The sequence below is a fragment of the Rana temporaria genome, chromosome 2 (genome assembly GCF_905171775.1).
Source record: "Rana temporaria chromosome 2, aRanTem1.1, whole genome shotgun sequence".
Classification (NCBI taxonomy): domain Eukaryota; kingdom Metazoa; phylum Chordata; class Amphibia; order Anura; family Ranidae; genus Rana; species Rana temporaria.
This window is the reverse complement of record NC_053490.1, coordinates 57375513-57388348: the sequence shown is the minus strand read 5'-3', so window position 1 is coordinate 57388348 and position 12836 is coordinate 57375513. Positions and strand designations below refer to the sequence as shown.

The 12836-nt window shown below is 42.6% G+C and overlaps 1 protein-coding gene across 1 annotated transcript in view; it reads right to left on the bottom strand.

Annotated features, from left to right (window-relative positions):
• Positions 1-12836, bottom strand: part of DYNC2H1 (dynein cytoplasmic 2 heavy chain 1) — a 613609-nt gene that overhangs the window by 425549 nt on the left and 175224 nt on the right. The window contains exons 45-47 of the mRNA XM_040339316.1: positions 10268-10419; positions 8469-8613; positions 3862-3964 (exon numbers count right to left, since the gene is read on the bottom strand). Of these exons, the coding sequence (XP_040195250.1) occupies positions 3862-3964; positions 8469-8613; positions 10268-10419 (400 nt within the window). The remainder of the gene's footprint in view (positions 1-3861; positions 3965-8468; positions 8614-10267; positions 10420-12836) is intronic.

The following is a 12836-nucleotide window of genomic DNA, read 5'->3' as shown; positions in this document are numbered from 1 at the left end:
AATTATTGTACACCGTTAGAACACCAGACTGCTTCAGCACATGTATAGTGATGGATTAGAAGAAGAAAGAACTTACCAAGGTAACACAAGTATGATCAGAGAATAGGGAGACAGGAAATAGAGAGAATTAACATCCACAGTTGCACACACAGAAATCAGACACAATCATATCTTTACACATATATAGTACAGTAAATACTGCAATGTATCCAAACAAACCATTTTTTCTTTACAGCTGGATTTACATTATTATTTTGTTATACATGATTTATATAGCACCAGCAATTCACAAGAGTGTCAGGTGGGTGGGCCCTGCTCGTAAGAGCTTACAATCTAAAAGGGAATAGCAAGATATCTCAGTCACCTGTACTGTTTAATTTTTTTAAGCATTGGAGCTGTGATGTGACATATGACAAAATACACTATGTTGCCAAAGGTTTGTGTACACCTGACCATCACGCCTATATGGTCAAAAGTACAGATGTTTCCTGCAAAAAGTAACGCACTGATCCTTCCTGGGGGATCAGAAAGGATTTTTCTTCGCCTTGCTGGAAAAACCATACCATGCTTCATAGGGAATTATCCTCTGCATCAACTGTGAGTATGGTATTGTGTATATGGAGGTTTTTCATTTATTTATTTTCTATTGGTTGAACTACAGGTAGATGGGCTTGTGTCTTTTTCAACCGATGTAACTAGAATGCTACAGCACAAAAAATAAATTTTAGACTTTTACGAATTGAGCTCTTCAGGACCTTGTGGGAACAGTTGAGGGGGAGCCCTTTTCTGTTCCATCATATGTGTGCCTATGTGCACAAGGCCAGCTATATAAAGAAATGGTCAAATCAGTTTGGCGTGGAGGAATTTGAGTGACCTTAACACAGCCTCAACCCCAGTGAACACTTTTATTAGAAATTAGGACCCAGGCTGCAAGCCAAGTCTTCTTGTCCAAAACCTGACCCTACAATGTTCTTGTGGCTGAATTTTCATAAATCTTGTTTAAATAAGATTAGAGGTTGTAATAGTAGCTGGGAGGGGTGGGGGGAGTCCTAATTATTGCCAATGGTTTTGGAATGGGATGGCGAATAAATTTACACGGGTGTGATGGTCAAGTGTCCACAATATTTTGGCCAGCTAGTATAGCATGTGACTGAACGTAACAGCTGGGTAAAAGACAGACAACAGCCACAATACCACAGCACATTGATAGGAGTAGCACGGTTCTTAAAGTAGAAGTTCAGCCTAAAACTAACTCTAAATCTACTGGCAGACACATTCTAAGATTAATCTATCTAACCCTGTAAAGCAAAAATCGCTATATATACCTTTTCTGCAGCAGATCCGGTCTGGTCTCCAGACATCTCAGTAGATGCCCGGCCGTATCCTCTAATTTGAGGGTTTCCCGCACTGCGGTGATAAGTGCTCCAACAAATGTCTTCTCCTGCGTTGACACGGAGTCTTCATCATTGTCCGAATGGTCCTGGTCCGCATCCTCTGACACCTAAGAACAGGGGCTCAGCCAGGCCCGAGTCTGAGTCAGAGCTTTCTCCAGAAGATGGTGGGGGGGAGGGGGCACTTTTTACCCCCCTTATGCCCACACACCGCTTCCACCCTGGCAACAAAGGACTCCAGGACCGCCGACATAGCGTCCACAGGTACCGCAGGGGCACCAGTTGCTATCACAGGAATGTCTGTCTGGGGAAGAAGCGCCAGCCTCTGACCTCGCTCACCTGACAGCCACTCAAGGACTAGGTCAAGGTACACCAAAAAACCCACCCTCCTTGCTGCTACAGACCGAGGGGTATTTCCCAGAGGAACTCACCGTCTTGACCCGGGCACTGCTCAGCGCTGCGGTCCGCTCTATCTCCCTGCACAATGTGTGCCTGAGGTGATTTGTGCCGTTCGCGCTGTTCAGAATGACACTTTTAGCGCTAGAGGCCAGACCTACAACAAGATGGTCGCCACTCGCCTCAGGAAAAAGTGTGAGCTACAAGAAAATGTCCGCCAGCTGTATTAGCCATAAGTACAGCGCGGCTACAAGAAAATGGCGCCGGCGCGAATTCCTATGGTAAAGGGAAGGCCGAAAAAAATGCTGGGTGAATGGAGGCCCCCACTGGCAGACCACCCAAAGCTAGGACCTGGAGCCCCCCCCCCCCAGGACTCCTGGTAAACACAGCAGCCAACAATGCATGGGGAGGAGGACATGGACGGGTGAGAGGGGAGAGAGGAAAGGGAGGGCAATAGACCCATTAATCAACCACCCCAGGAAAGCCCAGCTGTTCCGTCCTGCCAGGACAGGAGGAACCTTACTTGCCCATCCTGCGGGGACCGTTGGCTGCGTTTCTTACAGACCTACCACCGAGCAGTACGGAGTAGCTGTCAGCCATGGCCCACTGTGACATGAACAGCAGTAGCTCGGTCATATGTGAGCCCCGAAGCATATAGCTCACCGGCCACCCCTGGAGCAATGGGGTATGTCGTGGCTGACCCAGCGAGTAGCTAAAGGTCTGCTCACGCTCGATGGCCGGACTGGGGATAATACAAGGATCTATATTATACAGCCTGTCACCCAGCCAGCATCTGATAGAAGATCTCAGGATCAAAAAGTAGAAAACAAAACATTTTAAAATAAAAGTTCTCCAGGACCAATGGGAGCCAGGTCCTTCTCCTATGCTAGGCAGAAAAAACTGAGCTGCTGACTGCAGGGTGAGGGGTTATAGCTGCCTAGTCCTCTCCTGATAGACGAAACATAACCCTACTGTCAAGAATATTTGGGGCTGTGTCTGTCCATGAACGAAAGAGAAATATACTTTAGGGATGGATTGGACAAACACTTTGTACAAAGCCTAAGAGCATCTCATAATAAGAGAGAGTAAGTCATCAAGTAAAATTCCATTTTCATCTCATACAAAAAGCTAACATTAAGTCCAGGTTCACACTGGTACAAAATGAAAGTTGTGCGACTTCCGATCCGACTTTGCCCTGCAACTTCAGTCTGACCTTGAGCACCTTATGTCGGATCAGTTCAGACGACACATTTTTATTTAACAAGTCATGCGGCTTTTGCTCTCATAAGTTGGATCCCATGTCGCATCAGTGTGAACGGACCGTAAGGTTTCTTTCATATGGACCCAACTGCTGACTCAAATCTGCGATAAATCACTTTGTCGGCAATGGCTGGCCCGCAGATGGCAGGCAATCAGGATTGAAAATACTGCTTCCCGAATGCCTGTTTGAAGAGAAATTTCATTCTGAAATCCCTATTCACCAGACCACAACCACACCACCCATTCTATACTGTTGCATCAAGGTGTGGCTTCATTCACCTCTCATTGGCATGACCTGTAAAGCTCAGACAGCATCTTCAACCCCTGCAGGAGTGTCAGGCTTTGAAATAATGCGCATGTGCTAAACAGGAAGACAGGAAGGTATGCAGAGTCAAATAAAAATAAAAAGTGGAGGTCAACAGATGGAGAAATCAGATTTTCAGTCAGCGTTTATTATTTTGGTGAGTAGGATGATATTCAAGGTAATCTGCAGTCATCCTTTAAAGTGAGAATGACAGATGCAATCTGTTTGCAAACCAAACTGCCTCCTTTCATTCAGCATGTAGATTTGAAGTTCATACTGAACAAGTTAGGCTACAGATTCTCCCATTTTCATTATACTGCATATGTAATGCTTACAGTGAAAAACTGGGTAAAAACCTTGTAAGCGAGAATTTTTTTTTGTATATCTAAATACATTACATAAACAATAGCACACAAAAATATATTTACTATATTTTTAGCAGTAGTAGTAGTAGCACCAGTAATACAAAACAAGAAAACTAAAAACAAAACTACCACAGTAAGCACCTACCTCCAGTTAAATCGTATCTAAAGAGCCCCAGAATCCACTGAGTCAGGATACATGGTGTAAACAGATAGTGGCTATGATCATCAACTGAAAACTTTGCACGAACCTAATAACGTAGAGAGAGTGGAATATTAGTTTGTCAAAAGATGATCTTCAGGCAAACAGCTAAACACACAGATCAAGTAGATATTAGGGTTTGTATTTGAGTCCATCCAGTTCTGAGATTTCATAGCCCTGGCATAGAGCACAGCGATGTCCAGCAGAGCAGGAGACCCGATTTATTTTTCTTATACAGTTCAGTAACACTGACAGGTCCTGTCCCTCCAACCAGTGATCCAACAGTGAAGGAGAAGTGGCAAACCCACTTCTCTTTACTCTGCTTTCCTTCTATCAGTATGTTCCTTTTTAGTACATTAGCACGGTCTGCCCCCCCGTCCCTCTGAGTTCTATTGTACAAGGATTACAAGAGGGGCAACAACAAGTGGATTATAAGAGTCCACCCACCAGCACCATATTTTTAAAAAAAATTGCAGACATCCCCTATGTTTGTAGGTTATTTTTTCCCTTTGCAATGTTAAATTAATAACAGCACCCCACTGTTTATGTGTGGGGGGTGCAGGCGAAATTCATTTTTGTAATATGAGATTTGCGCTAAGTATAAGGACCTTGTCCACATAGTGTGCATTTCCTCTGGAAGTAAATCCTCTTAGATCACCCCCAAAAGTGCAAATTTTGGATCTATCATCCTCATTGAACATAGGGAATTCAAAGTTATAAACACCTTTCTCCAGTAGCGGTGAAGTTTGGGGCATCGCCATAGCATATGAATGAGAGACCCGTTGGCTGTATTACACCTGGGACATGTTGGCGATGTGGACTTTCCCCAAGTATAAAGTTTCTGCGGGGTGTAGTGGGCTCAGTGAACAATGAACAACTGAGTCAGACTCTGGGAGGGCGTGAGAGAAACCCTTGGCAACACCTCCTGTGCCTGAGTCCATTACTCATCATCCAGAGACTCCAAGTCTCTTTGACATGAAGTAAAAACAATTGATCTATGTCTGAGCAGTAATTGCCGTTTTTAAGGCAGAATATAAATCTATTAACCCCCTTTTTCAACAGGATGTAGAAATAGCTGTGGATAAAACCGTAGAGGGGTTATGTCTCAGCTGTGAGACTGACGTCTGGCTCTGTAGAGCATGGCACAAATGCAAATACTGAAAGTAGTTGTGGTTGGAAAGCTGAAAATGTTCTTTAGGAGTATTGAAAGGAAAAAGGACATCCTTATCATATAACTGATAAAGAAGAGTAATGGCAGCTCTTTTCCAGCCATAAAACTTTGTTAACTTGCTCAGCTCAGAGAGGTAAAGAGTATCCCATATTGGCATGTGTTTGGCGAACCCGTCATACTGAGTGATAGTTTGCACCGCCTCCTACAACTTATGTATTAAATGTAATATGGGATACAGTATTTCCTTTTAACATGAAAATGATAAGATACCACTAACTGAACTAATGGATATTCGTGAAGCAAGTCATATTTAAGTATTCTCACTGCTTGCATTTAAAATATAAATCTCATAGTCAAGACTAACAAATTATATTTAACATTTTTTTGGTTTTACCATCAGGTCAAGATATAAAATATTGCCTATTATCATTTTGCATTTTCCTTTTGAGCCAGTAGGGAGAGCTTTGGGTTCCTTTTAACATTTTGCAAGCTCTCCTAGTGATATTTTGATGCAAAGCCTAAATGTAGCTCAGGCTTAAATTTATACAAAACACGTGGGTGACCCATCGCAGTCACTCATTAATAACGAGACAGCTCAATCTGAATGTTCAGTGAAATGAATTGTACCCTAAATCAGGCATCAATTGCTGTGCCATCACTTTAGCTAACCCATTGTGGGAATTCCTATTAATTTATTACACATTTACTTGTAAAACAAAATTGTAAAACATGCCTGTAAACAGTAAAACAATGTACAGTATAAAAATGAAAATAAATGTGACAGAAAATTAATTGCTTCCCTCTAAAATTAAAAGAGAAAGTGTAAGAAAAATGGGCCTTTAAATGGTTGTTCCCGTAGTTGCGTTATATCATATATATATATATATGCAACAGTCATCTTCATAAAAGGGATAAAAAGTTTATTATTTGGTACATACGATATTCATACAAAAGAGAAAGAGAGGTCAACTATAGGCCCATATGCATGTAAAAACACATATACATACTGTATGAGTGAGTGAGGGAGTAACTTATATAGCGCTAACAAATGTGAACTAAAACACCTCAAGGCGCTTGTATCCGGAGTCGTCCTTGTCCTTCAGAAGAGGTGGGTCTTCAGTTTTTTTCTGAAGGCATGATGGTTATCTTCTTTATATTATAAGGACATCAAACACAATATCACACGTTACAAGGGACACGGGATCTGCCAACATGTTTCGCGGGGGGGTTGTTAGCTCTCGTGGTAGATGCGTTTTTCCAGTGATTCAAGCCAGTCAGGAACTATATTAAAGGGCATGGTAGCCCATTTTTATTAAAAGGAAACAAAATAAAAGTCCAAACAAAGGTTTCCCACGCAGAGGGTTCTTCTCCAAATACACAGAACAGAAAATGCTAGCCCACCTGGCTCTCTGTAGCAGTACTTCTGCACTTTATCCTGGTCACCCAGACCAGCGGACTCCTGAAAGTAGATAGCTTTCCTTTAGCGTCTACAGCTCTGCCTCTTGCAGTCACCAACATTCTGGCCGTCTCCTACAGCCTCTCTGACTTCTGGAGACCTCCTGTCTTAGACCCCTTTTCACACTGGAAACGCCTATAGCGGAGCATTAAAATAGCGGTAAAACACTGCTATTTGACTGTGATTTTACCGCGTTTTTACAGCATTTTCAATTAATTTCAATGGAGAGTGGCGTTTTTGGAGCGTTTTAATAGCGCCATTTTTACCGCAAAAACACCGCAAAAACACACCAGTGTGAAAGGGCTCTTAGTGTGAAGCTGTCTCCAACTGGGAGCCATGAGGTCTTCCCACACTCTCATTATAAAGGGCTGATCATCCACAAAATGTGGATACAGGGTTGGAGATCCCATCCCACCCCAGACACTGTGGAATCTCCAAACTACAGAGCCTCATGTCAAAATACCAAAACCTGGAGAAAGCTGCAAAAGCAGTCTTCTCCAGTCCACATCTACGCTCTGTAGTCGTGCACCTCGCAAATGTGCATACCCTGTGTCCAGCAAACGGTCCATTTTACCTCCTACTGTCACAATATGTATACCGTATTTATCGGCGTATACCACGCACTATTTTGCCCTGAAAATCAGGGCAAAATCGTGGGTGCGCGGTATACGCCGATACCCGCTTTCCCGCGCCGAGTTTAAATACTGCGCCGGCATATACCGAGCGCAGTACACTCGTGTATCTTCGGGCAGTCTCGGCGCCTCTCGCGCTGACGTCCTGAGCGTACAGGACGTCAGCGCGAGAGTTGCCGAGCCTGCCCGACGAGGCCGCCGATGGACGCCGCGCAAGACACCAAAACTGTGTACAAAACAACTTTTTTCCACTGGAATTCGGGCAACTTTAGGGGTGGGCGCTATACGCGGGAGCGCGCTATACCCCGATAAATATGGTATATATAGTATTTGTTATAGAATACAGGAACAACAACTGCATAGAAAAGTGACAACACCAAATGTATTTAATCGTTAAGAAATGGGGTTCAAGATAGAGTCCAACATCCATATATACCAACACAAATTAAGCCCCCCCCAAATGAGTAGCGTTTAATCGATCATCCAGTCCTTCATGCATAAAAAGTCAGTGCCAGCACCCAGAGCACCAAGGAACTCTGGAACTACGGCTGGGGTAATGTGCTCTCGGGAGACCCAGACACCTTCTGCAGAGTTCCTCGATGCTCTGGGGGCTAGCACTGACTTTTTATGTATGAAGGACTGGATGATGTTCGATTAAACGCTACTTATTTTGATGGGCTTCTTTTTTGTTGGTGGTATATATGGATGTTGGACTTTTTCTTGAACCCAATATTTCTTAATGATTGAATACGATTGGTGTTGTCACTTTTCTATGCAGGTGTTCCTGTATTTTATAACAGATGCCATAATTGATTACCGAGTCTTGGCTATGCACTGTATCAGTAAGGTGAAGAGTCTTTTTGGTCTCGCCCTAGCTTGAACACATACAACACTTAGATGTTTTGACTCGCACACAGAAAATTAATCCTTGAAAAACATGTTGGCAGATCCTGTATAACATGTGTGATATTGTGTTTGATGTCCTTATGATATGCATATGTGTTTTTACATGCATATGGGCCTATAGCTGCTCTCGCTTTCTCTCTTTGTATGAATATTGTATGTACCAAATAATAAACTTTTTATACCACAATAAAGATGACTGTTTTATATACATGATATACCTCAACTATGGGGACTACCACTTTCTCGTTTACTATTTATCAGGCCCTCATTTATGAAATAACATTTTATTCTCTCTAAAATTACACAGAGAACAGAGTGGGAAGGCTAGACAGTGAGTCAGCAAATTCATTATAAGCAGAAGATAACTTGTTAGAAGTCCAATATCTACCTGTTCATAGACCTGAACCATAGACCCTGCTAGCTGGTGAATCTTTGACACAGAGCTCCAGACGGGGTCTTTCTTTAGATTCTTAAGAAGAACAGGCTCTAAATAGGAACTGCAAATTGTCTGTAGTTGGTCCCTTTCAGGATAGCTGTAATAAATTAACAATTACAAAAATTAATAGCAATATTTATTTTCCTCACAGAACCCAATCTCACTTAAAAAGAAAGTCCAGCCTCCCCATGAAAAAGTCAGCAGCTAAAAATACTGTCCTATGTATCCTATATAGATACATAATCCTGTGCTATTATAACCAACAATTGACAATAAAACAATAATCATTCCTTGACGCTATCCTTTTTAAAGTAAATAAAATTGCAATGGGTTTGTCTCACCCTGCTCTGCACGTGCTCAGTTGCGCCTCTCCTCTCCCTTTCTCTTGGGGTGCCCCAATGTTCTGTTCTTGGACCTCTCTTATTCTCCATCTACACCTGGGTCAGGTAATAGTCTTCCATGGCTTCCAATACCATCTCTATGCTGAGGACACACAAATCTATCTCTCTACTCCTCATCAGTCTCCTCACGTATCACAAGTTTATTAACAGACATATCAGCCTGGATGTCACACCATTTCCTCAAACTCAATCTATCCAAAACTGAGCTCCCCCACGTGCCTCTTCCCCTGATTTCTCTGTCAATACCAATAGCACTACTATCAGCCCATCCCTGCAGACAAGGTTCTAGGTGTAACCCTGGACTCTGAACTATCTTTTCATGCCCCATGTCCAAACACTTTTGCACCTCAACCTCTGCAACATCTCCAAAATATGCCCCCTCCTAACTAATGACACCACAAAGCTCCTAGTTCACTCCCTGGTCATCTCCCTCCTCGACTACTGCAACTCCCTCCTTACAGGATTACCTTTACATAGGCTATCCCCCCTTCAGTCCATCATGAATGCTGCTGCCAGGCACCTTACCAACCGCTCAGTGTCTGCTTACCCCTCTCTGTCAATCCCTCCACTGGCTTCCATTTAACCAACAAATTAAATTCAAAATTCCAACAACAACTTACAAAGCCATCCACAACTCAGCCCCCAGCTACATCACTAACCTAGTCTCAAAATACCAATCTACTTGTTCCATTTGTTCCTCCCAAGACCTCCTGCTCTCTAGTTCCCTTGTCACCTCCTCCCATGCTCACCTCCAGGACTTTTCCAGAGCCTCTCCTATCCTATGGAACTCCCTACCCCAATCTGTCTGACTATCTCCTACTCTGCTTGCTTAGACAATCCCTGAAAACCCTTCTCTTCAGAGAAGCATATCCTGCCCCCACCTAACAATTGTACTTTTACTTTCTCCATCAGATCATCCCCCACGGTTAATACCTTTTGTATCACTTCACCCTCCCTCCTAGATTGTAAGCTCTAATGAGCAGGGCCCTCCAATTCCTCCTGTATTGCAACTGTACTATATGCCCTCATGTTGTAAAGTGCTGTGCAAACTGTTGGTGCTATATTAATCATGTATAATAATAATAATACTCTTCATATTCCCCTTTATTTCATTTGGAGCTTAGTAGTTGGATAGAGCACTGTGTAATATGTTAATTTGTTGTAATTTCCATTGTACCTGGATATTTTACTCCTCCTCATCTCCCCCCTGTCCCTTTACTATTCCTAATCTTTCCTTCTGCATTGCATATCGTTGCCTTTTACTACCTCAATAAAACAGAGAATTTAGCTGTAAGGTCAAATCAAACTTCAGACACGATATATGGAATACTATGAGGATAATATACTCACTCTATTGCACAAATACGGACCACAGAAGTGAATCTAGTTGTCAGTTTATGCCTCCCAATGGTGCCACTGGCAGACATGGATGCCACAATCTGAATATTTTCTAAGCCAACCCATTCAAGATTGTCATCATAGAAGCCATGGTATGTTAAAACCTAAAACACCACAACATACAAAACAGGTTTAAGTGATTAGCTCAAATAATAGGATCCAGTCATGTTTAACAAACTGGAACATGATAATTATAAAGAATATACTAATACAACAGTATTTTTCTCCCAGAAGCTTTTTGGAAATCCGAATCACCAAACGGAACACTGAAGTTTGGTTTCAGATACAGCCATTCAAAACCATGAAATTCATTCTGTATTTAACATCTGTAATTCGGGATCAACTCTATTCTTCTATTCAAAATCAAAGACATTTACAAGGCAGGATTTCATTTGATTTGTTTGGTGTGTGATGCACCCAATACTGGTATTTTTTAACATCAGGCTTTCTGTGTGTGAGGAGAGTGTTCCAGCATCACAAAAAGTCACTTATCCAGATTACTAATAAAGGAGAGTAGGTTCCAGAGTATCAGGAGCTTTATAATGCAAAATCTAAACATCAGTTCCTGAAGTCGAGCTGTTGTCCACCCCTCCAACAAATTACTACTGGTCAGTGAGGATGCCCATCGCAGAAATGGACCAACAGGAGTTTAAAAGGGATACATGGTTTTAATAAATGTTTATTTCCAGAGGAGGCAGGTTATTTCTAAAAGGATACTGTATTTATTGGCGTATAACACTCACGTTTTTAACCTGAAAATAGAGGGTAAACTGTGCCTGCGTGTTATACGCAAGGGGCTGTGGACGTTTTTTTCCTGAAACTTCCCTCTTAAAGTTAGGGTGCGCATTATACACCTGTGCGTGTTATATGCCGATAAATACGGTACTTGTATAACATTTCCCCTTGCAGTACCACATTTATATGTTTGCATAAATAATGCTATTTTACATTGGGCTAACACGGAATGAGCACCAGTGTTTTATTCCAACTGTAAGAATTGCTGGGCACATTACATTTTCTATCTTCCGTCTTCATCTAGAAAATAAGAAAAAAAACTTTGGACCACTGGGCCTACTTTGTCTTCTTATAAGACACATAGGCCCGGATTCACAGACACTGGCTCATATTTATGCCGCCGTAGAGTATCTCCTTTACGCTACGCCGACGCAGCGCAGAGAGGCAAGCACTGAATTCACAAAGCCAGTGCTTTCAAATCTGCGCTGGGTTTCCAAGGCATAAGTCGGCATAAGTGGAAGTGGGCATGAGCCATGCTAATTAGGCGTGACCCCATGCAAATGATGGCCCGAGCGCCAGACAGATACGTATCGCCAACTGCACATGCGCTGTCCCGTGGGCACATATCAGTGCGCATGCTCACATTCACGTCGGAACAACTGCCTAAGATACGTCGAAACACTGCCTATGGCGTGAACGTAACCTACGCCTAGTCATATTCACATCCTACGTAAGACACGTTGGCTTGTGTTCCCTGGTGCAGCCCTTTGTATGGATGCTGCTGAGTTACACCTCCTTTATGTGGCATAACTTTACGCCGGACGTATGACTTTACGCACACTGCGTCGGACGGACGTACGTTCGTGAATCGGCATATCTCCCTCATTTGCATATGTGAATAGAAAATAAATGTGAGTGCCAAATACGTCCAGCGTAAATATGCGCCCACTCTACGGCGGCGTAGGCAAGTTACGTCGGTCGGATGAAGCCTATTTTCAGGCGTATCTTAGTTTTGTGGGCATGGCGCACAGATATGACGGCGCATATTTGCAGTTACGCGGCGTATCTCGAGATACGTCGGCGCAAGTGCTTTGTGAATCCGGGCTTAAGCTGGTAACTGAACTGCATAGTACCTATATATGGTATATAACTCATAACACAGGAGTATTTGACGTGTCCTAAGTGTTCTAAGCTATTCCACAGATTCAAAAAGAACACAAGTGAATAAGAGGCATATGGAGTTGTATCAGGCTTTGTTCAGTTTAGTGACTTGTAAAAAGTCAGAATTCCAGTTACTGTTAACGTGCAAGTCCAGCCAACCTGGATCAACTGGAGAAGGATTAGAGCACTATCATGTTTTCACTGCTATTTGGGGCTCCGTTAGAGGAATTGTCCCTCACTTACTGTAATGATGATAACAGCTCCACCAGATAATATGCAACAGAGACACAGAAAAAGTTGACGAAGGTTCCAGCTTTCCCAGATTCTACTAAGTGTTGGAGATTTTCCTGTCTTGTGAGACCATTGTCACTGGGAAATTAAGTAAGAGAACATCTCTCTAATAGAGTCTTGGATAACAGTAAAAAAATGACAGAGGTTCTAATCCTTCTCCACTCTTCACAGAACTAAATAATCGTTTTGGCAGGATGTGCACTTTAGTCTTTTACCTTTTAGGGATAGCTTTGATTTTATTTCTTATTTATGTCATCCTCCATCCTCTTATCTGATCCTAATAAACTGCTTAAACCAGACTGTGGTTTGTTTTCCCATAAAATTTGGTCTCAGG